General features: G+C 35.7%; 1 protein-coding gene across 1 annotated transcript in view; it reads left to right on the top strand.

Moving 5' to 3' along the window:
* The window catches only part of arl10 (ADP-ribosylation factor-like 10), a 72,428-nt gene that overhangs the window by 20,867 nt on the left and 24,352 nt on the right, over positions 1-27,209 (top strand). The window contains exon 2 of the mRNA XM_030153324.1: positions 18,511-18,694. Coding sequence (XP_030009184.1) covers positions 18,511-18,694 — 184 coding nt within the window. The remainder of the gene's footprint in view (positions 1-18,510; positions 18,695-27,209) is intronic.

The following is a 27,209-nucleotide window of genomic DNA, read 5'->3' as shown; positions in this document are numbered from 1 at the left end:
CGAGAGAGAGAGAGAGAGAGAGACTAAGGAGGAGGAGAGAGAGAGAGAGTGAGAGATGAGAAGAGACGAGATGCGAGGAGAGAGGAGCGATGAGACGAGGAGAAGAGAAGTAGAGAGACGGAGAGAGATGAGAGAAGAGGAGAGAGAGAGAGAGAGAGAGAGAGAGAGAGAGAGAGAGAGAGAGATGCCCTTCTTATAAGCGTCTTAAGTTTCATTCCCCCACTCTTATAGTTCACCCCACCCAGGTCCGTGGATCCCTGTGCACCCATTCATCCTCCCCCCAGCCCCCCCCCCCCCCCCCCTTACCTGGAAAACATCCCAATTCGTAATTTTTTGTTTGGTAATATTTCAGTTATTTATATTGTTTACATTTGTCATGGTACAGGTGACATTTTAAGTTTTGGCCCTTGAGTAGTATTCAAAATAAAATGGACACAACAAAATAACAAACACTTGATTTTTTTTTTTTTTTTTTTAATTTGTCGTTTAGATTAGTCGACTAATCAAAAAATTTGTTGAAAGATTAATCCTTAGAAAATTAGTCGTTCGTGGGAGCACTAATAGTAGAAATAAAAGAATGTTCTAGTTCTGTAAGGGTAAATTACAATATTTATTTATTTATTTATTTATATTGTTGTTTTTAATTGTATGGCTTTTTAATCTATTCTTGTATTTTATTCTTTTTATTTGGGTTTTATTTATTCTTCTGTATATCACCTTTTTTGTTTGTTTGTTTTTGTACAGTTTTTATGTCTTTAGATCTATTCTGTATTTTATACTTCTATTTTGGTTTTCATTTTTTTTTTCTTCTGTACAGCACTTTGGTCCACTGCAGTTGTTTTAAAGTGTTTTACAAATAAAGTTGGATTGGATTGGATGTTGAAATACATTTAACAGAACACACAATAATATCTTCACAAGTATTTGTATGATATTTGTTGATTCTGGTGGAATATTTGTGCATACAAGCAGACGAACCCTGGCATTAAAATGGCTAAATTCTTCATAAAAAAGCACCAGAAACAGCGAAGCAGTCCTGCCTCAGTGCATGATCCACACTTCATTTTCAACATGCAGCTCCAGCCAGTAGGTTGCTGTTGTTTCATAGAGCGAGGAGGAAAATAGTAACGCTCAGGAAAACTGAAGCGTGGTCCCAGCAGACCGTCTCCTCTCACTAAGACTATTCTCTTTGTCAGAGGTGCAGCCGTTGTGAAATTCTGGGCTGATGCAATGTTAAAAATAACACTTTAGCCAGTGTTGTTGTTGTTGTTGTTATTGTTGTTGTTGTTTACCCCTTTTTGTGCCAAGGAAACAAAAAAAAAAGCCTTCATTATAGAATTTAACTGTACTGTTTTGAAATCTTCCAGAGTTGCATCACAATATTGGATGAGCACAAATTAATGAAATAACCTTTAATTAAACACAACAGAGAAACATCAGCCCCTGCTTTATATGCAGATGCAGACGAGGCTGGTACTATATCTGTGCCTCCCTCCTACTCACTAGTTATAATTTGACAGTGTTTTATTATTGAATCTTAATCTTCTTTAACCCTTTAAGACCTAGTATTATTTTTGGGGCGACTTCCAAATGAATTTTTGAGATTGGAGACTATAAGCAGTGACAATAGTTGCTTTTCCATTGGACATCTGTGCAAAACTTTACCGATATTTACTAAATGTCGAAAAAACAGAAGCGCACGATGTCGGTTTTTTCCATTAAATCACAAATGCGATGATTTGTTTATTTTTTATAGCGAGACAACACGAGAAGTCATTCCATAAACATGGCGAAAAACATAAATATAATGTTGATTTACAGATATGTTCATTATTATTATATATTTTCGTACTAAATAAAAAAAATATGAGTCTCCTCATGTGTCCACAAGGGAGATATATAAGAGGTGTGAAAAAAAAAGAAATGAGACTGTGGCAGCCACGCTCATGACTCAATGCCTGTTGGCTAAACTGCTTATTTCATTGTGTTGTGCAACTTCTCACCAATAGTCTGCGATAATATTGTTCACTGATCTCACTTCGTTCTTCTGCTACACAAAAGTTGCGTGACAAGGTCTAACAGCACTATGTTACACAAAATCCTGCAAGAGAAGAACGGAGTGAGTTAAGTGAACAATATAATATCCGAATATTAGCGAGAAGTTAATAATAATAATAATAATAATAATAATAATAATAATAATAATAATAATAAACTTTATTTGTATAGCACCTTTCATACAGAAATTGTAGCCCAAAGTGCTTCACATTGATTGAAAAAAATACAATATTAAAATACATTAAGATTTGATTATACATCAAGAAATAAAGTGAAATTTGAGAGAAATATAATAAAATAAAATTAAAATAAAAACAGCGCACAGAAATACAATAAAATAAAAATAAAAACAGCGCACATTAAAATATTTGATTATGCATAGAATTTTTGAAGTGCAAGAAATAAGATGAAATTTGAGAGAAATACAATAAAATAAAAATAAAAACAGCGCACATTAAAATATTTGATTATGCGTAGAATTTTTGAAGTGCAAGAAATAAGATGAAATTTGAAATACAATAAAATAAAAAATAAAAACAGAAATACAATAAAATAAAGTAAAAATAAAAACAGCGCACATTCCTGGTTCCTGAATTGTGACCCCATTTTTATCTCCTTACAAAGGCTAATGAGAATAAAAATATTTTTAATTTGGTTTTAAATATATTCAGTGAACTGGCTTCTCTAATGTCTTTTGGAATTGTATTCCATAACTTGCGTAAATTGCGCAACACAATGAAATAAGCGGTTAGCTAATAGGCACTGAGTCATGAGCATGGCTGCCCCAGTCTTGTTTCTTTTTGTTGCACCTCGTAAGTGGGGGTGCGTTCCATTAGTGGCGCAACTACCGTGTAACCAAAAGTGAAACTTAACTTTGGACGTCCGACTCCTGGCTTCTATGCCTCTCTTTTACTCCGGCGCTAACACGAAATTTTCACCTATGAACCCCATGAATTTGTCATGTTCACCCCCCACCCCACTCCCACCCCCCCTTTACAGCGCCCCAGGTTAGCGAGCACTAGCCTGCTACCTAGACTTGTTATGGTTAGAGACTAGCAAACTGTAGTCTTCAACCAGCTCCGGCTATCTGGTTAGCATGTGGGCATGGCTCAATACTAACGTGCTCAAAACCCAATGAATCGACTGTCGAGTTCATTGCAAATTCTTTTAAGAATCAATTTGAATCGATTTAATGGATCCGTTGTTGCAGCAGCACTATTGAATATTAGTAAATTCAAAGTAGAGCTGCACAATATATCGCAATGTGCGTGTGCGCAATAGTCACATCGCAAGTCCTGCAATGTAGGAGGTAAATGAATTAAACATGTTGACATTTAAGTTCAATCTGGATACCTGGCATACACTGCACACAGCGATCCACCAATCACAATCATTCTTAATCAGTTTGCTGAACCAGACCACGCCCCTGCACATGGAGTGAGTCGCTGGTAACAACATTGAAAAATAAGCAACGAACAAGAGAAACATCACCGTAAACGAAGACTTGGTGCCAAAAGAAAAGCATCGTCAGTTATCTGGAATTATTTCAGCTACAAGAAGGATGACACTGAAACACGTGTTCTGTGTCGACAGCAATGAGAGGAAACACAACTAATTTGTTTGACCATTTACGTCGGCACCACACAGCTATTATATCCACCTTAGTAGTTTTTCATATCGCAATATATATCGCAGGGTTAAAAAAATTGCAGTGTCAGTTTTTTCCAATATCGTGCAGCTCTAATTCAAAGGTTGTTATATCTAAGCAGAGAAAACTGAAGAAACAGTGACTTTTTTTAGCAAAATATATCCTTAGCCTAACATGAAAACAAGCATCTCCATCCACTGTTATTGATCCAACTCTATGGGTTTTACTGGTGAATAAATGTTGGAGACGATGACGGTGTTTCCATGTTCACTATGGAGCCTCTGAACGTCCAACAAAGACACAACTGATGCTGCTAAAAAGCTGAGAAACTGCATTTTATTTCAATTATTTATATGTATTGATAGAATTAGTGGTTTAAAAGTGATTTAACATTTTAGATCAGTAGATGCTTTGGTCACCAGCAGACGTTTAGGTCTTTGAGGGTTAATCAGTTCAGTCCATCTATTTCAGCTCTATTTAATACATAACATTTAAACCACTTCATTTAACTCTCTTAAACTAAAATTTAAAGCGTATTTTGCCTGTTAATAGCCAGTCATGAGTTGATTTTATGGTGTTTGATTTAAGAATCTTTAACTGCAATCCTCCAGAGCCCTTTATCTTTAACCACTGGAAATGTTGGAACAAATGAAGCAGAAGCAAAAGAGACAGAAAGAATATTTAAAAAAAAAAAAAAAAAAAGTCACATTAGATCCTGAAGGACCGACTGAGCGTATGTGACGATGAAAGAGGACAGCAGCTCCCTTCACTTCTGTCTTCTGTTTTGCATTTGTCGACTGCAGATGAGCAGACTTTAGTCCTTCAGTGTGATGAAGCCTCGTGTTGCCAGGCATCTGCCTTGTTGGAGTGTCCTTGAGCAAGATGTTAAATCCTTGTCAGATCCAGCAGCGCAGATCTGCAGCTGACTGCGCCTTTTCCTCCCTGAGGAAAAGAAATACACTGGAAATCAATACAGTCAGTATCAGTGAGAAATGTCTGGACCTGCAGAAGAGCATTTCAGATAATACAATAAAAAGTCCTGAACTGACAGTGGGATAAATGGACAGAACTGGCATCAGGTGAAAATGTCAAATCCATTCATCCAGAAGAAAAATGTCGAAAAGATATATGAAGTTACTATTATCTTTTTTTTTAACCCATAAAGACCCAAACGTCCACCTCCGACTAAAACCATCTACTGATCTAAACTCTTTAATACCTGTTGATCCATTAATCCTATCAGCATATGTAAACAACTGGTGTAAAATACAGTTCTTCATCTTTTCATGGTCATCAGATGTGACCCATTTGGACGTTCAGCGGCTCTGTAGTTACCGTGGAAACACTGTCATCTTCTACAACATTGATTCACCAGTAAAACATGGAGTTGGATCAATGACAGTGGATGGAAATGCTTGGTTAATGTTCAGTTAATGATATCTTTGCAGAAAAAGTCACTTTTTCTGTAGTTTTCTCTGTTTTTGATATAATAACCCTCAACTTTTAATCTGAGCTTTAATGAACATCTACATGATCAGTGAATTAAATACAGAAAAATACCTGATTATGCTGATAAAATACAAAATACACCGAGTAAAATTATAATAAATGATGATATATCTCTTAAAAAAAAATAATGCACTTCGCGACAAAATTTCTGAGAAGGCCCGAATGACGTTTCAGTTTGTTATGTAAACAAGCGGACTGTGTTTATGATGGAGTCATTTACAAAGTTGTTCACTGTGAGGGAAGTCAGGTGCATAAGCGCGAAAAGACTGATGGATTAGTGATCATTAGGATATGACTTTTTTTTTTTTTTTTTTTTACAAATTTGCAAAAAATCTGTATTTAGCATTTTACCACTGAAAATCATGTATTTCCTTATATTTAATTTACTACTTTTAATGTAGAAGTCCATGGTAAATTCAAAGGTTAATATATCAGAAAGAGAGAAACTGAAGAAAAAGTTATATTTTCAGCAAATCTCTCATTAACTGAACATAAACCCAGTGTATCCATCCAGTGTCGTTGATCCAACTCCATGGGTTTTACTGGCGAATCAATGTTGTAGAAGATGACGGTGTTTCCACGGTAAACTTTTTAATCAGATTAATCATGGTGATGGATTAATCTGGGTTAATGCGTTAATTTTGATAGCTCTATTCTAATATTGTCCTCTGAATTTAGCTTTATTTTCAGCAAAAATCTGTTTTTTTCCTATGTTTATTCACTGATCATGTAGATGTTCACAAAATCTCAGATTCAAGTTGTGGGTTATATCAGAAACAAAGAAAACTGAACAAAAAGTGATTTTTTTTTCAGTAAAATCTATCATTAACTGAACATAATCCAAATGTGTCCATCCACTGTCATTGATCCAACTCTATGGGTTTTACTGTTGAATCAATGTTGTAGAAGATGATGGTGTTTCCATGGTAACTACTGAGCTTCAGAATGTCCAAATTGGTCATATCTGATGACCATGAAAAGATGAATAACTGTATTTTACACCAGTTATTTACATGTATTGATAGGATTAGTGGATCAACAGGTATTAAACATTTAGACCAGTGGATATTTGGGTCTTTATGGGTTAAATATAGAGAAAATTTTATTTGGGAACTGACACAAAAGAAGCACTGGGTTTTTATGGGTTAAGGTCAGAACACTTCAGATAAATGTCAGTGTTCTTGTCTTGAGTCCAGCCTGATTAGCAGAAATGAGGAGAATATGCAAGAATTGATCACTTGCACAAAGTCCACACTGATAGAGCTGCAGAAAGATGAAAACCCTCTGAGCCGTGTGCATCCCCAGCAGCGTCACAAAAGCTTTCAACGCTGTCAGAGGCTCGAGGTTTGTTCCCAAAAGGCAGCGAAAGCCAGAAACACAGAGGAGCCAATGCATCAGTGTTCATCTGCTGCCTGTTTACTCAGCAGCACTCAGTGTTTACAGCCAGAAATATGCCACAGTTAATCACATTTAGTCTCAACACAAGGCTGCAATGTACATTTTTAATGATCAGTAAAGCTGCTTAATGAGATTTAAATGAGTTTTAAATGATTTGCTTGCAAAATGTGATAAAAAAGTTGAAGCATGCACATCATAGACAGGTAAAGTGGAAGGTGAAGGCTTTAAATGATATATTCTGTGCGAGAAATATCAAAATTCAAATCCTGTAAGAAACTATTTTAAAGGCTCAATGTGTAATATTGAATGTGACCTAACAGTGAAGTAGCAGCACAACACTGAATGTATATTTATAAGAAATATTACAAGACACAAGATTGTCATTAATGAGGAAGGAGGCGGAACTTTGCCCAGTTTGAAAAGGAATGATCAATTTATTAGACATGTTTGTGTTGTATTGTTTTTGCTGGTTCCAAAATAATCATATTTTAGCTTTGAGAAAAAGAAACAAACAAAAAATTGCCTTTTTAACAGTATCATGATATATCGTATCGTGATCCTAGTATTGTGACTTGTATCGTATCGCCAGATTCTTGACAATTAGGGATGTAACGATTACCGGTATAACGATAAACTGCAGTAAAATTACCGACGGTTAGTATTACCGTTTAAATTCTAATTATCATGATAACCGTGTTTGATTACCGCACTTTCAACACCAACTTGATATGGCAAATGGTCAGACAATGGCTATAAGGTGCCATTTTTAATGCACATTTGTATGTTTGATGTTTACATGTTATTATTTGAATGTTTCTACCAACAGAAAGTACATTGTGCCTACTATTTTATTTTATTTTATTTATTTACTTTTTTTCAAAATACAACTTGGTTAAATTATTTCAGGTTGAGTATAAGACAAGAAGTTTTTGAACATTTCAAGCTCATTTCAACAATACTGTGATAATAATGATAACCATGATAATTTTGGTCACAATAACCGTGATATGAAAGTTTCACATCGTTATATCCCTATTGCCAATACACAGCCCTACTACTGACCACACCTACAGTTACCAGTCAAGAGTGACTCTGCACAAGAGATTCGACTCAATGTCCGACATTAAGGGATTAGCCCAGACGCAGACGAAAAAATACAGCTGTTAACTGTGTTACTCATCTCGTGAGCGACGTACAAAACAAGAACCTGAGGAAATCATTTTCTGGAAATTTCACCACATTTGAACCATGCATTTTTAATGGTGTTAAGTATATTTCCATTTTCTTTTGCTGAGCTTTATAAAATCAAATTAATATTTGTAATGCGTTTGGATGGAAGCCCACCTGTTGTAGAGCAGAGAGGCACTCAGGAACTCAAGAGGGAGTGAGGGTTTTTGCAGAAAACACAATCTCTGGTCCTCCATAGAAGAAAAAGTGCTTTGTGTTTATTAGAATGGACAACATTGGAGACAGGCGGCGGTAGCGATGGAGGCAGCCACAATACAGCAACGAGTTAAATAATTTAATATTTGTAATAATGTATTCGTATCAGTTAATATCCGTTTGAGTTTATATTAATTTATGTAAATTAATATGGCCGCGGGGGGGGGGGGGGGGGGGGGCAGTGACACTACAAGGCAGTCATTAAGGAGGAAGGAGGAAGAACTTTGCCAAGTTTGAATAGGAATTACCAATTTATTAGACATGTTTGTGTTATAATATGTTTTTGTTTGTTCCAAAATAATAATATTTGAGCACTGAGACCTGATGTATCAAATATGATACAAAACTGAAACTCATACATGGAAATTGATATTTGAAAAAATGTTTTTTTGGTTGTTCAAAAGGACCAATAAAGGCTCCGGTTTCAAAGAACTGGAATTTTCAGTCAATGATTTAATGGTTCAGGCTTTACAGGGTTAAGAAGGACTTGAAACTCAACTCATGAATGAAAAACTGCATCCTTTAGTTCATCTCAAACCTTGAAAATCACATTTGGAGATGTAGCAATGAAGTAGAAAGCGTTATATTTGACTCTTAAGACGTAGTGAAGTGGAAATATAAAGCTGCAGAAAAACAAAACAGTAAAGTAAAAGTAACTCAAAGTTGTATGTCAGTACTAGCAGTAGAAATATTCAGGAACCTTCCACCAGTGGATGGAGAGCTTAAAGCTGATGCAAAACACTAATGTAAAAACAAACTGAATTTTTGATGCTTCACAATGTGTTGAAATAAACCATGATTTTTTAAAAGTAAGAATGCTCTAAAAGGGCTGATTTGAATTGCTAAATAACCTCCACAGACCGTGGCTGCTCTTCTGCACACAGTCTGAATAGAGACTAACCTTGTGTGACTTTTAAGAGGCGATGACTGACGTGTGAAACATCTCGGAGGGATTGTGTCGTCCCGGCATCTCTCAGGAACAGACAGCGGCGGAGGTTTACATCTGAATGTCATCTTTCTGTAAAGGATCAAAGAATCAAAAGTCCTGTTCGCTGGTGGATACTCGGCCCAATCTCACCTAAAGATGCAGCAATAAAGAGCAGCTTATTAGATAAAACCTGCTCTGTGGTGTCTTTTATTAAAGTCCGGTGTCGCTGACAGGAGATGAGTTTTACCTCCAGAGGCCAGAAAACGCTGATTAATATTCCAGACATTATGAGGTGCCTTTGGGCCAACAGCCTTATGGTTTCAGGTCAGGTATTAATCTCACACATCTAGCTCCAGTGAATAGATTCTCAAAGTGTTGTCTATAAGTGACTTTTGACCAAAAATGTTATATATATATATATTAGGGATGTAACGATAGGAAAATTTCACATCACGGTTATTGTGACCAAAATTATCATGGTTATCATAATTATCGCGGCATTTATACTTACACACACACTGAAATAATGTAACCAAGTTGTATTTTGAAAAACAAAAACAAATAAAATAATAGGCACAATGTACTTTTTGTTGGCAGAAACATTCAAATATTACCATGTAAACATCAAACATGCAAACGTGCATTAAAAATGGCACCTTATAGCCATTGTCTGACCATTTTCCACATCGAGTTTAAGTTGTTTTAGTTTCTTTTTCATAGATCGATAGATAGTTAGATAGATAGATGCAAACAAACTTAATAAAACTGTTGAATATAAGCAACAAATGAACAAAATAAGGAACAAATTGGACAAAAATGCACAAACATTAGCAGCAAAATCAATGAAAAATTAACAAAAAATGAGATAAAATGAATAAAAAATGACCGAAATTGGCAAGAGAATGAATAAAAATAAATGTAAATAAGTAGCATAATGATCCAGGAAATGTGCAGTACTGTGACTTTTCAAAGTACGGTAATCAAACAGTTATCACGATAATGAGAATTTAAACGGTAATACTAACTGTCGTGAATTTTACCGCGGTTTATCATTATACCGGTAATCGTTACATCCCTAATATATATATTTTCTTTCTTTTAGTGATAGTTAACAAGACATTGTGGACAGAAAAACAACAACAACAACACATAAACAAAGGGAAAATCGAACAAATAAACAAACCAAAACAACAACAAAGACAGAGTAATGAAAAACAACAACAGTGACATCATATTACAATGAAAAAGATAATAAATGTAAAGAGCAACTAAACAATATAGCTTGATTAGGGGCGATAGGGAAAAGGGGAAGAGGGGAGTGTGAATGAAAGTGAGAAAGAGAGTGAGAGGGGGAGTGAGGGGCGAAAATAATAATTGTTGTAGTAATACAAAAATATATGATAATAATAATAATAATAATAATAATAATAATAACAATAGCAATAATAATAATAATAATAATACCAATAGTCTAATTTGCTAGTATTATCGTAGCGGCGGAGGCAGCCACAATACGAGTTAAATAATTTAATATTTGTAATAATGTATTTGTATCAGTTACTATCTGTTTGAGTTTATATGAATTAATTTAAATTAATATGCCTATGGGGGGGACCAGGAGGGAGGAATTCATTCACCAGAGGCCTTTCCAGTGACACTACAAGACTGTCATTAATGAAGAAGGAGGAAGAACTTTGACAATTTAGAAAATTACCAATTTGTTAGACATGTTTGTGTTATAATATGTTTTTGTTTGTTCCAAAATAATAATATTTGAGCATTGAGACCCGATGTATCAAATATGATAAAAAAACTGAAACACATACATGGAAATTGATATTTGAAAAAAAAAAAGTTTTTGGTTGTACGGAAGAACCAATAAAGGCTCCAGTTTCAAAGAACTGGAATTTTCTGCCAATGATTTAATGTTTCAGGCTTTACAGGGTTAAAGAGGGAAGCACTGGTCATTAGAGAATGAACTGTGGACTAATTGTGATCCACTTAACATGTTAATTTAGTCACTGAATACAGGTACTCAGAAATTGAAAGAGTCATCCTTCAGTGTGGGGCGTGTTCACCTCTGGCTTCCAAACAAGCAGTGCAGCAACGACGCATTGGAACTAAGTCTCATGATCCTGTCCTGAGGGATCTGATCTGATCCGGTACTCAGATGACTAACTGTACTGCGATGACAGTGCAGACAGCGAGCGACTTCAGCACAGCTCAGACCTGTTTGTAACATGCCATTGACATGTTCTCTCTGTTCCATCGTAAGTCGTGGCATTTTGAGCAAAAACATTTGGGCGTTTTCTTTGCTGCCTTTACATAGTTTTTGACTAGGGTGTAAGAAAATATCGGTTCTGCAATATATTGCGATATTTCATTTCACAATACTGTATCAATATTAAAAAGTACTGTATTGATATTTTTAGGTATTTATTCAACTGCAGATATTGTGGAGGTTCATTTTTGTTTTTTTTGTTTGTCTTTTTTGTTTATATTTTATTATTGTTTAACACTCTTATTAAATAATGTTAGATCCTTTGTTGGGATTGCACAAAAATAATGTTATGATGTTAGTTATGAAATAATAGAATATGAACATTTGAACAGGATTTTAAACTGTAATGTCTGTAAAACAGAATTAAAGTTTGAACACAGGAACATTTGGTGATATAGCATTAGATCCTGTTGTGATCAAATAAAAAGGTGTTTAGTGTTTGTGCATATTTCGAGTGTACTTCAATTCTTCAAGGAAATAATTCTTTAAAAAAAGAAACAAACAAAAAATTGCTTTTTTAACAGTATCATGATATATCCTGATATATCGTATCGTGATCCTAGTATTGTGACTTGTATCGCCAGAGTCTTGCCAATACACACTCCTACTATTGACCACACCTACAGTTACCAGTCAAGCGTAACTCTGTACAAGAGATTCGACTCAGTGTCTGACATTAAGGGATTAGTCCAAACACAGACAAAAAAATACAGCTGTTAACTGTGTTACTCATCTTGTGAGCAACATATACAAAATAGGCACTTGAGCAAATCATTTTCTGGAAATTACACCGTATGTTTGGATCGTGCGTTTTTAATGGCGTTAAGTATATTTCCATTTTCTTTTGCTGAGCTTTATAAAATCAAATTAATATTTATAATACATTTGGATGGAAGCCCACCTGTTGTGGAGCAGAGAGCCACTCAGGAACTCAAGAGGGAGTGAGGGTTTTTGCAGAAAACACAACCTCTGGTCCTCTCGTAGAAAAAAAAAAAACCTGCTTTGTGTTTGTTCGAATGGACGACATTGGAGACAGTCAATAGTTTAGAAATGGGATTCACTTCAACAAACAACCAGCCTTCAAAACTAAAAGGGAATGTCATGAACATTAAACCAAAGATGTTTTTATCTGCACTATTTGGTTGATGCGTACATTGGTACTGATGTGTGTATGACCTACTGCTGTGTGATGAATGAATGAATGCTGATGTGTGAGTGATGCATATGTTTGTTTTTATTATTACCTCCACCAAGCAGGTTATGTTTTGTCGGCGTTGGTTTGTCTGTTTGTCTGTTTGTGTGCAAGATAATTCAAAAAGTTATGGACGGATTTGGTTGAAAATTTCAGGAAATGTTGATACTGGCACAAGGAACAAATGATTACATTTTGGTGGTGACCGGGGGTGGGTGGGTGGGGGGCACTGATCTGCCTTGGTGGAGGTCTGCGCTCTCCGAGTGCTTCTAGTATTTTTATAGTTATTATTACTATTTATGAGTCCACATCCCGACAGTGCACCTCAATTTCATTGTACATTTTGTATAATGACAATAAAGTATCTTATCTTATCTATATTTTTTATATTGTCTCTCTGTCTTTTTTTTTTTTTTGAACTTCTTTTTATTTAGATTTCACGTGTGTAGCCATACAGTGCATTGTAACAAATCATTATATAACAGAAATATATATACATACATCTCAGTCTTAATGGGGGTAGTAGTCCATGGTTGTTTCAAGTCCTAGGCCACAAGGACCAGAATATTCAGGAGAGATCAACATCAGCCATTAAAATACAACATGGTAGAACCTTGACATTCTTTCAGAATCTGAGATAGAACAAAATAGAAATCCACAACAGCAATAACAATAAAAAGCAACAACACTTACATTAAATTAAAATGTGACTTAATGTGGGTCCAATTGTTCATAAATATTTCTCTTTTCATTTGTCTTTCTGTCTTTTTTATGAATTCTGAATGTGTATGGACTATGGAAGTTTCAAACTTTTAGAATGTTTATATATTTATAAGGTGGAGGCTTTAAAACAAGCCATTTGAGGCTTTCTGCGTCTCCCTGCACCTTGACTGTTTTATTATGTCTTTGATTAATGTTACGTATGTGCAAAATAAATAATAAATAGTAAATTCTATTAATATAATAGGATAGAATATATTGCCATTGTGTGTGCAGTGAAATTAGGACTGCTATTCCAGCCAGTGCAACAATATGAATAAAAATCCAATAAGTATGAAAATTGAATAGAACAAATATAAAATTACAAAAACTAAAAAGTAAAATAAATAGGAAATAAAATTGTACAAAAAGTTAAATAACAATAGAACTAAAGTAGAATAAAATAAAGATACGCATAAAGTATGAATAGACAGAATATTAACAATATTAAAAAAAATACATATGGAGTATGTATATCTATGAAAAGTCTATAAAAATGGTGCATTTATGTTTGAATAAATATTGAATAAATGTATTGTTGCAAGAAGAGAGAATTTTGCACTAACTTATTGCACATAATCCACATTATACAGGGTTATTATACATTATTGGATACATTGAGGGAAGTGATTGTACAGGAAGAACATTAGAGTTATTACTTTTTGCAGGTAAGTGTAGTTTTAAATAGTTTTTGTTAATTCTGCTGAAAAACATATGGACACAGAAAAAGGAAGTGGCTGCAAAACCTATTTGTTGGAGGTGATTGGAAAAGCATGATGAATCTCCAACAACATGTAAATACATTAGAAACTAAGGCTGCAACAGACTGCATTCATCTGCCAAGTCCCCACAATCCTCAAATCCAATCAAACCTCAATATTGTAAGTGATCCAGCCTTTATCCTTTTGTCGGGACCTGCTCCAAAAAAAAAAAAAAAGAAAAAAGTTTGTCTTAAAAACTTGCTGAAAGAGTCACGTACAGACCAAGGACAATGAGTGCTGTAGTTTTAGTGCAGCCCTCTTGGTGAACAGAAAATCAAACCAATACAAATACATGCAGATGATTATATGAAGTCCTTGCTGGAGACAATTAATATACAGTCAAATTAATGAGGCAAAAGAAGTACAGTGTAAACAAACTGTGCTTCCTGACCTCCAAGGATCTGAAAGTGGGCGCTATAATTCTGGACCTGTCTCATCATCATCATTCATCAAATCTCAATTTATTTACTTTGCACAAATCGCTGCTCAAACATCAGACAAATAAGAGCATGAGGACAGATTAAAGCAGTGTTTTTCAACCTTGGGGTCAGGACCCCACGTGGGGTCACCTGGAATTCAAATGGGGTCGTCTGAAATTTCTAGAAATTGATAAAAAACTAAAACTTACTAATAAAAAATTTACATAATATAGTCTAAATGTTGCCTAAAATTAACGTTTATTCGCAACATATTATAGCAAACTATTACACAATCAATAACAAATTAATTTTAGCCAAATAAAATTTCTCTGTTTTGAATGTCTGGAGTCGCCAGAAATTTCTAAGAATTTTTTTTTTTTTTTAATTTAAAAATTAAAACTCACTAATAAACATTTACATTATATAGTCTAAATGTTGCCTAAAATTAACATTTATTTGCAACATATTATAGCAAACTATTACACAATGAAAAAACAAATTAATTTTAGCAAATAAAATGTCTCCATTTTGAATGTCTGGAGTTGCCAGAAATTTCTAAGAATTTATTTAAAAAATTTTCAAATTTACTATTAAAAATTTACATTATATAGTCTAAATGTTGTCTAAAATTAACATTTATTTGCAACATAGTATAGCAAACTGTTACATGATCAAAAACAAATTAATTTTAGCCAAATAAAATTTCTCTGTTTTGAATGTCTGGGGTTGCCAGAAATTTCTAAGAATTTATTAAAAAAAAAAAAAATTAAAAAATTAAAACTCACAAATAAAAATGTACATTATATAGTCTAAATGTTGCCTAAAATGAACGTTTTTTTGCAACATATTATAGCAATCTATTACACAATCAAAAAACAAATTAATTTTAGCAAATAAAATGTCTCTGTTTTGAATGTCTGGGGTCGCCAGAAATTTCTAAGAATTTATAAAAAAAAAAAAATTCAAACTTACTAATAAAAATTTACATTATATAGCCTAAATGTTGCCTAAAATTAACGTTTATTTGCAACATCCATCCATCCATCCATCCATTCTCTTCCGCTTATCCGGGGCCGGGTCGCGGGGGTAACAGTCTAAGCAGGGATGCCCAGACTTCCCTCTCCCCCGACACCTCCTCCAGCTCTTCCGGGGGGATCCCGAGGCGTTCCCAGGCCAGCCGAGAGACATAGTCTCTCCAACGTGTCCTGGGTCTTCCCCGAGGTCTCCTCCCGGTGGGACATGCCCGGAACACCTCCCCAGGGAGGCGTCCAGGAGGCATCCGAAACAGATGCCCGAGCCACTTCAGCTGGCCCCTCTCGACGCGGAGGAGCAGCGGCTCTACTCCGAGCTCCTCCCTGGTGACTGAGCTCCTCACCCTATCCCTAAGGGTGCGCCCAGCCACCCGACGGAGGAAACTCATTTCGACCGCTTGTATCCGGGATCTTGTCCTTTCGGTCATGACCCAAAGCTCATGACCATAGGTGAGGGTAGGAACGTAGATTGACCGGTAAATCGAGAGCTTCGCCTCTCGGCTCAGCTCCTTCTTCACCACAACCGACCGGTACAGCGACCGCATCACTGCAGACGCTGCACCGATCCGTCTGTCAATCTCACGTTCCATCCTTCCCTCACTCGTGAACAAGACCCCGAGATACTTAAACTCCTCCACTAGGGGCAAAGACTCCCCACCGACCCGGAGAGTTTATTTGCAACATAGTATAGTAAATTATTACATGATCAATAACAGATTAATTTTAGCTAAAAAAAATGTCTCTGTTTTGAATGTCTGGGGTTGCCAGAAATTTCTAAGAATTTATAAAAGAAAAATTTAAAAAAATTAAAACTCACTAATAAAAATTTACATTACGTAGCCTAAATGTTGCCTAAAATTAACGTTTATTTGCAACATAGTATAGTAAACTATTACATGATCAATAACAAATTAATTTTAGCCAAAAAAAGGTCTCTGTTTTGAATGTCTGGGATCGGCTGAAATTTGTGATGTTAAAATGGGGTCACAAGCCAAAAAAGGTTGGGAACCACTGAATTAAAGCCATGAAAATACCTAAAAACAGTAAATTAACGCAAATATAAATGAATAAAAACATGAAAACACGTCATTGATCACAGTCGGTTCAGTTCAATAACTTCAATCTGTCGTAGTCGTGTGATTAAAATGAGCAGGATATCTAAATGCAATAAAACTGGCATAAAGAAATGGTAAATATTCAAAACACTTTTAACCTTTTATAGGGCACTCATTGAAATACTCTGAAATTCAAATTTTCAACCCAAGTGTGTTGTTGGATATCATCATTTGCCTCCTTGTTGGTTGCCTTGACAACAGTCTTCCTCCTCTTTCTATAGAGCATTAGAGCAACACTTGCTAAAAAGTAAACATATGCAATAGAACAACTGTTATAAGATATCCGATCTGGATATTTTTGCCTCCAATCCGACTTTTTTTAAGATTAGTTTTGCCGATACCAATCTGATACTGACTTTTTACAATGAAATTTTGATTTAAATTTGGAGTCATTATTTATAGGTTATTATATTATTATTATTTTACTTACCATAATTGGTCTGAATGTAGAACCTGAACTAAAACAACTATGACACCTTTGACTCTTAATAACATCAGTATAATTTTTGCACTTTCCAAATTCAGACTGTGGGACAAATTAGAACCTTTGGCGGGCCCTTTTACTTTGCACTGACTGTAAAATTCAATTTTCTGCAAACTCCTGTATATCTAGCACGTATTAACCTCAGGACTTACATCAGTAGATGGGGTTCTATCAGTTATTCCCTAAACTTTAAAAAAAAAAAAAAGCATGTACGTAACCACCGTAATCGTCCATTTGGTATTTGGCCATCGCCATCTTGGAACCTTGGATTGGGAACCAGAGGTGCTTGTCAAGCTAACACTGATCTACTGAAAACACCAACCACATGAACAAACACTGTGATAGTTATTTTAGCAACACATGCAGATGTCAAGCATCAACTTAATTGGTAAACACAGTAATTAGCATTAGCTGGTCTAATTAACAGGTTATCCAGAACTGAAATAATGCTAACATTAGCATATGGAGCTAATTAACAGGCTAATGACAGTCAATTTTATGAATGTTTTATGATATTATTAATGTTTGTATGATTTTGTTTTGTTTTTTACATTGTTTTTTTTCCCCTTGTTTTTTAACTTCTGTTGTTAAAGGTTCATATTGTAAGATTTAGATAATTAAGATAATTATAGAAAATCCATAATCACCTGGATTTATGTATGTTTACATTCTGCAAATTTTTACTGGGAGCTCCATCATCATCATCATCATCATCATCATTGTCATCATCAGTGTGGTGATAGTGTTGTCAAAGGTTCTATAAAATATGTTTCCAGAGTCCTGAACCAAGGTTATAATAGTTTTGGATTTTTCATTCTAGTTTAGTTTTATTTAGTTTTGACTTTTTTTTCTCTAATTCAGTTAGCTTTAATTAGTTTTTAGAGCAGGTTTGCTAGTTTTTATTAGTTTTCATTTTTTTTCTAAATGCTTAGTTTTAGTTTAGTTTTAGTATTAATTTTAGTTTTGTCGTATATTTTATCTTCTTCGCCGTCGTATTCAAATAAATCCCAGACAGGACTCTGCTGCTTTCTCCCAACTTTAGTCTCCATGTTTCCAGGTAGAGTGGGGACCAGAAGACGACTAAACAACAAGTGACAAGAAGTGACGGACCGTGAAGTGTCGTATGGTGCCGCTAGCTAAAATTGCTAGAGCGAAATAAATCGCTTTCGTATCAATCCGACGTTGACAAAGATGAAAACGAAGGGAATTTTATCCATAATTTTTATGTTTTAGTTAGTTTTGTAAGCACACAATACAGTTTCAGTTAGTTATTGTTTTTTTCTTTTAATTATAGTTTTTATTTATTTCAGTTAACGAAAATGTTTTTTCAATTCTAGTTTTCGTCATTTCATTAGTTTTCGTTAACGATAATAACCTTGTCTCGAACACTGGACAAACAAACTAACATGAGTCTAACATGCACTTTGTTTGTTTAAGTTCTGTTTCTAGTTTCTGTTTCTGTAAACCTACTGCTGTGTCTGCAGGAGGAGGAGGACCGTGGGAAGCGCCAGGTCCTGGTCCTGGGTCTGGATGGAGCTGGAAAGAGCAGCATGCTTCAGGGCTTAACCCCCGGTGAGCCCGCCGCAAAGAGGGGCCACTGCCGACCCACCCGCGGCTTCAACTTCATGAGCCTCAGCGCCCCCGCCTGCCAGCTCGACTTCCTGGAGAGTAAGACTCCTTTTATCCTGAAATAAAAAGCACAGGCGCTGCATGGAAGAAGGCATTTAGGTTTTATCAAACAGAATAATGTAGAGCATGTTTGGATGGTAGTTAGTCCTTTGTTCACTTACATTTGTTTCATTCATCTTACGCCATTCTAAAAGCTCCTCGGAGACGCCTGCGAAAATCGTTGATTCTCACGTTGCTTCTAAGATAAAATTAAGAGAATGACGCTTCCTTTTGTGTGCAGCTTTGATGTGACTGACTGTAATAGCCCCCCCACTGATCTGTATGTCCCTGAATGTGATGAATTATTTTTATCCTCAGTGGGGACAAAGTGTATCCCTCCCTCACAGCGATTAGTGCAGCATATAAAACACCTCAAATATTATAAAGTTAATCCAAGTAAAGAAACGTTGCAGAAGACTCCACAGAGTGTATCAAAAAAAAAAAAAATTGAAAAAAAAAAGAAAAATTACCCCCAGTTCTGCAGTTGACAATTTTTGGAATTTTCTTTTATGGATATCAGTAGGTAGGGGATTGGTGGATATTTGTCCAAATTTACAGACCCAGGTTTTCATGCATGAGTGAGCAGGGGACAATTGCGCAATCCAAGATAAAACTGGTTTGCGCGAAGTAGCGGTGGGATTTAAATCTAATCAAAGGTCATGGGAGGGGCCAGTGGACATCCATCTTGTTTTCCACACTACTAGGAAAAGTTTGAGCATATCTGTGTGTGGTTTTAAAGTGTGGAATAGACTGAGGGAGGAGCACAAGGAATGTTCAAACATAAGACAGTTCAAAAACACTTCTAAGAACATGTTTTTCACAAGATATAGGGATGAGGGTTATTAATTGTCATCATATGTTCACTGTGGTTTATGTATATATTTCCTTCTTTGAGTTAGTTATTATTTGTTTATTTATTTACCAGCACAACTAAGAAAGGCACTGGTAAAAAATTATATGCGTATTTGTATGTATGTTTGTGTGCTTGTATGTTATGTATATGTACAAACGTATGTATGTGTATATGGATGAATATGTGTGTGTGTGTGAATATATATATAAATATAGATGAGTAATGTAAAAGGAAGAGGGACATATATGTTATTAATAATATTTTAGGGAGAGGGGGTGGGATTAAATAAATTGCACTTCTTCCCACCCCTTTTCGGGCATGTAAATGGAACTATTGTGCTGTTCTTCTGTCTAAGATTGTTAGGATTCTTGATATTTGTATTATTATGTATTATGCTAGTTTGCATATTTGTTAAATTTCATTTCAATTTTCGGAATAAATCACTAAATCACTAATCACTAAATCACCCTAACCCTAGCTTGGCCTGTCCTCAGTGACATTTTCAGGCCTAAACAAGTTGAACTAGAAGCACTCGGAGAGCGCAGACCTCCGCCAAGGCTGATCAGTGGCCCCCCCCGTGGGCCCCCCCACCCCCGATCACCACCAAAATTTAATCATTTCTTCCTTATCCCATTTCCAACAAACCCTGAAAATTTCATCAAAATCTGTCCATAACTTTTTGAGTTATGTTGCACACTAACGGACAGACAAACAAACAAACAAACTAGAAGCACTCGGACAGCACAGACCTCCGCCAAGGCTGATCAGTGGCCCCCCCCGTGGGCCCCCCCCACGCCAAGGAGGTTATGTTTTTGCCAGGGTTTGTTTGTCTGTCTGTCTGTTTTTTTGTTTGTTTGTCTGTCCGTTTGTGTGCAACATAACTCAAAAAGTTATGGACAGATTTTGATGAAATTTTCTGGTCCGTGCCCCCCCCGTGGGCCCCCCCACCCCCGATCACCACCAAAATTTAATCATTTCTTCTTTATCCCATTTCCAACAAACCCTGAAAATTTCATCAAAATCTGTCCATAACTTTTTGAGTTATGTTGCACACTAATGGACAGACAAACAAACAAACAGACAGACAGACAGACAGACAAACAAACCCTGGCAAAAACATAACCTCCTTGGCGGAGGTAATTAACTTTGAAAGGCAGGAACAGCTGCCATGGGGAAATGAAATTGACATGGTGGCCAAAGAGTTAATGCAATTTTGTGGAAAACAAGATGGATGCCCATTGTCCCCTCTCATGATGTTTGATTGGATTTAAATCCCACCACTTTGCACAAAACCAGTTTTATCTTGGATTGCACAATCGTCCCCTGCTCACTCATGCATGAAAACCTGGGTCTGTAAATTTGGACGAATATCCACCAATCCCACTACCTACCAACGTCCATAAAAGAAAATTCCAAAAATTATGAAATGTGGAACTGGGGGGATTTTTTTTTTTTTTAAAAATGTATAGTTTTTTTTTTTATACACCCTGTATAGTGCAAACGAAAATGAAATCAGCAATGGACTTTCAATGTTCAGGTGACAAAGTAGATGAATATTCTACATCAGGGTGTCAAACATGTGGTCCAAAATTGGCTGACCAAAGGGTCCAATCTGGCCCATGGAATGAATTTGTGACACTAGTCAGTTTTCCATTGGACATCTGCGCAAAACTTTACTGATATTTACTAAATGTTGAAAAAACAGAAGTGTGTAATGTCAGTTTTTCCATTAAATCACAAATGCGATGATTTGTTTATTTATTATCGCGAGATGACACGAGAAGTCATTCCATAAACATGGCGACGAACGTAAATATGGTGTTGATTTACAAATATATTCATTATTATTATATATTACCCCTCTATCTCATACTTATAAAAAAAATGGGTGGGTTTCCTGGTGTGTCCACACATACCGTGACTTATTTCTTCTTCTTTGCTTGTTGTAACGTACGCCAACATCTGTTTTTTTAATTCACCTGACTCTTGCTGTGAAAAAAGGTCTTTCCATTGCAATTTTGCATGATATATCATTTGCACTACGCCCGAATAGCCACCTCTTGCCAGCGCAAAAACTTTTAATCGAAAAATGAGACTTTTGGTGAAATTGTCGTTTTTCCATCAGATACATTTTTATGCCAAAGTTATATTTGCGCAATTTGAGGGTCAATGGAAAAGCAACTAGTGTTAGTAACAGTCAAAGGTGTCAAAATCATTTTAGTTCAGGGGCTACATTCAGACCAATTCAATCTTGAGTGGATCGGACATGTAAAATAATAGCATAATAATCTACAGGGTGGGGAAGCAAAATTTACAATATTTTGAGGCAGGGATTGAAAGACAGTGTATGACCAATTAGTTTATTGAAAGTCATGAGAATTTATTTGCCACAAGAAAATTGACATAATAGAAAATGTTTTTATTCTGTGTCCTCCTTCTTTCTCAATAACTGCCTTCACACGCTTCCTGAAACTTGCGCAAGTGTTCCTCAAATATTCAGGTGACAACTTCTCCCATTCTTCTTTAATAGTATCTTCCAGACTTTCTCGTAATAGTTTTGCTCATAGTCATTCTCTTCTTTACATTATAAACAGTCTTTATGGACACTCCAACTATTTTTGAAATCTCCTTTGGTGTGACGAGTGCATTCAGCAAATCACACACTCTTTGACGTTTGCTTTCCTGATTACTCATATGGGCAAAAGTTTCTGAAAAGGTATGGATAATAGTGTTAGGTATGATTATGACATCAATATATGTTTGGTTTCAAAACAATTGACGTCGTGCCTGCTGAGAAAAAACAACGAAATGTTCATTGTAAATTTTGCTTCCCCACCCTGTATATCATAATAATGGAAGGTCTCAGAGCGTGTGTGTGTGTGTGTGTGTGTGTGTGTGTGTGTGTGTATCTGCACAGTTTTGAAAAATTGAGACGTTTTTAATTGGCCAGTTTGGTTCCTACAGTTGAGGAATAGTCCCATCTCCACATTAAATATCTCAGCAAGTTGATAGGACCAATATTTTCAGAGATATTAGTCATTTTAGAATATAATTACCTTAACAATCACAGAAGCGCAGTAGCACACTGTATGATGGGAAATGAAGTGAGGGCGGGACAAATGGCAGTTGACGTTGATAGACATATCACCATTCAGTCATTTCGATGGGTCGGTTAAAATGATTGGATGGTGTTTTTGTCAGTCCTGTCCATTCCACAGGTGACTACATTTTTTTTTATTTTTGTGTCAGAGCATTTAATTAATTGGTTGTAATCAGGGTGTGAAGGGGATTTTAAGCAATATAGTAAAAAAAAAAAAAATGCTCCAGGAAAACATCTCCTACCCCACCTGTAACAATCCAACTATTTCTTAAACATAGCATAAGCAGAATTTGATGCGGTCACTTCCTCCTCTCTCATCTGTGAAAGGGAAGAGCCTTGTTTTTATTGTTTATATCGTTTGTGACTGGAGGAAAATGACTGCAGCTTCTGCTAAATGTCACACTTTAATGGATGCTGACGCCTGACTTTCTCACAGTACTTCAGAGACTAACAGGTTCCTGTGGTTACAGACAAAAGACACTCATAAATCCAACAAATTAGCTTTCCTCCCAGCTTTCAGCGCACTAAAAATACCACTTAATGGCTCCACTTTTCATTCAAGCAGTCTGGGTGTTGCAGCAGTCGGCTTCAGACTGAGTTTCCGAGCAGAACGTGTCACGCTCGACAGCTGATTTATTCATGATCTGAGTGCAGAGATCGGTGGGGGTGGGCACATGAATTCCTTTTTTTCTATGAAACTAAGACGAACACGTGTCACCTCCCACTCGGCCGTCAGGTTTCAACTGCTGAGTGCGGTAAATGCAAAAGTCCCGCTGACATTTCACACATCAGCAGCCGAACAGACCGCCGGGACCAGACCGGATCTCTTCATCAAGTCTGTAGGGAAACGGAAAACGTCTTCGGGTAAATTAAAAATGCAGATCACAGCGCTTAGAGGAGAAGTCTGAAGCTTTGATCAGCTGAGATTTGAGTAAGGGGAAGTATAACCAAGAATCAGGAACATAAACTATTTGTGGTCTGGGTTGGCTTCTTCTTTGATTTAGAAACTTTCACAACCCAACTACTTCTGAAATCTATTAAGAAACTATTCTCCTGTTCGGTTTCTGAGTTATAAAACCGTCAGCTTCACTTTGACTCTAGTTTCCCGCTCATAATAGGAAAAATCGCCCAATCTGACTGTTGATAATCAGTTCAACATTAAAGTGTTTTTTTGTAGTACTCTTATGCCAAACTCTCACTAGCAGGGGGCAGTCATGTACCAGAATACTCATAGTTCTACCAAAACTACCAACGAATCAACACTATAGCATACACATTCTTGTCTGTTTTTCCGTTCTCATGTTCTCGTGAAACATCATCAGTCATTTTAGACTTAGGGTTTAAAAGGTTAACTGAAGGATGGAGTTGTTAAAATGTGTTGGGTCTTTTAAGCGTATATACCAGCAATAGGGCTGTGCAATTAATCGAAATTCAATTACGATTTCGATTATTACACGCATCGATTACAAAAATTATGTAATCGAGAAAAAACGATTTTTAATTTTGAGTCGTTTTAATTCACGCGCACGCAAGCTCCCATGAGCTGCTCTGCCCCGCCCCCCTCTAAGCTACTGCTGCCAGCTAGCCGGCAGGTCCACCCCAAGAGGAAAGTTATACCTAGCGGTCTGGAAAAACGGCAGGAGAATCACAGCAGAAGTGTTTGGTAAACAAAAAAAGGCAAGTCAGATTCAATTGTATGGAATCACTTTGGGTTTGATGAAGAAGACAAAGAGCAAAAACACATCACGTGCAAAAAGTGTTTCGTAGTTGTGTCCGCACCGACCGCTAACACAACAAACCTTTTTAACCATCTAAAGTTTAACCACCGCCACCTTTATCATAATCTTATGAAAAACTAAAACACATAAAAACAACTTCGTCCGCAATGCAATCTTCAGTTTCCGAATCTCTTTACGCTGCAACTCCCGTATTAACCTAACCCTGACCTGTATAACCCTAACGTTCGTATTCTAGATGGCTGATGTATACAGAAGGCCTGAACTGAAACCTCACGGCACGCCACTGAATTTACTATGTTTCATACTACATTGAACATACTTGGATTTATAATTTGCACTTTACGTGAGCTTTTTTTTTTTTTTTTTTTTTTTTTAAATTGCTACAGTTCTATGGCAAGTCTATAGCAGTTTAATTCCAGTGCACTGTTTATTTACAAAAGGAAACGTACTCGAATTTACAGTACACTTATTTGCATTCAAAGATTTTTTTGTTTTGTACAAAAGTGAAAATACTTTGTTTTAGTGGTTAAAAGCTTTATTTATGTTTAAAGAGTATATTTTACATTGTTTTGCAAGAAAAAAATAAACAACTTTAAGGTTAACAAATAATCGTTTTTAATAATCGTGATTTCAATTATTGCTAAAATAATCGTGATTATTTTTGTTTTCTATAATCGAGCAGCCCTAACCGGCAATGACAATGCTGGAGTTGGTTGTAAGTTTGTTTCAGAAGGTCAAAGGTCATGTATCTTTCCTTTACTTTTCAGTGGTGGCTCCATAGACCCTTATATGAGAACATTATAATAACACCTAATCTGCTTTTTTTTCTCTCTGGTTGGAAAACATCTGATCTTTCTGCTCATGTTTGACAAAGTTAGAGGGAGAAAAACCAAACTGTTCACTTTTTTATCAAAAAAGTTAAGGGTTGTTAAATGTCTCAGTGGTTGAAAAGCTTTGGACGACAGGTTTTGAAATGACGAACGAAGACAGAATCTGCCAAATCAGACATCTCTGGAAAAGTTTGAAGGCCACCTATTACAAGGCTGAAAGGCAAAAAGTGGTTCCAACCCAGCCAGTTTTCAATTTTATGGTCCCGTGGATAAAGTGCTCCACAGTAGGTGAAACCACTTTGCACACGTCAGTAAAGTTCAATTCGGACGAAATGCTTTGGGGCAAGTAAGCACACATCTTACTAGAATTTAACTAACTTTATTTAATATCCACGTAGGTTTGTTTGAATTCATTTATTTCATTTTATCAGTTTTGAATGGTTGACCTCTGCATTTCATTCATGGTTTCTGTTTGTCTTGTTCCATCCAGAAAGAATAATTTAAAACCAAAATATTCACCTTTTACATCTTTTTCTTCATATTAAGTAATTTCTCAGATTTCACTCACGATCAAAAAATGAACAAAATAAGCCCCAAGTCATAAAATGTGTTTTTGTTGTGTCTATTAGGTTATCTTCATCTTGTTGTGTATTATAACCGTATAACGCCAGACATATCATATTTGATACATGAGTTTTGAAGCCCTCTACATGATCAGTGTGATATTTTTTTTCTTGGGAAACCTGATGTATACAATTAGATACATGCAATACACAGATAATCCACCAGGGGGGAGGAATTCATTCACCAGAGGCCTTTCCAGTGACACTACAAGACTGTCATTAATGAGGAAGGAGGAAGAACTTTGACAATTTAGAAAAAGGATTACCAATTTGTTAGACATGTTTGTGTTATATTATGTTTTTGTTTGTTCAAAAAGAATAATATTTGAGCATTGAGACCGGATGTATCATATATGATACAAAATTTAGGTTCCGGTTTCAAAGAACTGGAATTTTTTGTCAATGATTTAATAGTTCAGGCTTTACAGGGTTAAGTAATTTCTCAGATTATTATCAAAAAATTAACAAAATAAGACCCAAGTCACAAAATGTGCTTTTGTTGTGTCTATTACATTGTCTTTGTCTTGTTGTGTCTTTAACATTACTTGCCTTTTTGTGTCTTTTAATTGAATTTTATTGTATCAGACACAACAGTACATAAAATGATGTTGTTTTTAGCTTTTATGTTGTGGTTGTAATTTTTGTCGTCTTGCATTTTTAAAAAATGTTTTCATTTTGTCTTTTACGTCATTTTTGTTGCATTGATTCTTGTACGTCGCATTCATCTTGTTGCATCCTTTACATAATTTTTGCCTTATTGCATCTTTTATATTTTCATTGGGTTGCATCTTTTATGTCATTTTCCTCTTGTTAGTTCTTGTTTGTCGTTGAAATGTTTGTATAGTGTCTTTTAGATCGCTGTCATCTTGTTGTGTCTTGTACGTTGTTTTCATTTAGTTGTGTGTTTTTTTTTTTACTTTTATTGAAGAAAAAACAAACAAACAAAAAAAAAAAACAATGTACAGAGTAACAACATTTGTCCTGAGATTGGGCCCAAGATTACAATATAAAATATTTGGTTACAATGAAGAAAAGGAGAGAAAAAAAGAAAAAAAAAAAACAATCCAGGCTTAAATATCCATTCCAATAAGACTGAATACTGGTCTCCATCTTCTTTCAAAGGTCGGAGTTTTCAGTTGTAGCTGTGCTGTTAACTGTTCCATTAGACAAACTTGTTTAATTTTTTGTATCCATTGTCCAATTGTAGGTGATTCAGGTTTCAGCCATAACATTGTTATCGTTTTTCTCGCAGTCATCAAAAGAAGATGTGTTATGAATTCTTGGTCGTGGGATAGACCATCAGGGAATATGTCCAGTAAAAATAATAATGGGTCCATAGAGAGGTTCACTTTAAGTAAATTATCCAATAT

This window comes from Sphaeramia orbicularis, chromosome 14, assembly GCF_902148855.1.
Source record: "Sphaeramia orbicularis chromosome 14, fSphaOr1.1, whole genome shotgun sequence".
Classification (NCBI taxonomy): Eukaryota; Metazoa; Chordata; class Actinopteri; order Kurtiformes; family Apogonidae; genus Sphaeramia; species Sphaeramia orbicularis.
Note: the sequence above shows the minus strand (reverse complement) of the source record. Positions and strands in the feature narration are given on the sequence as shown.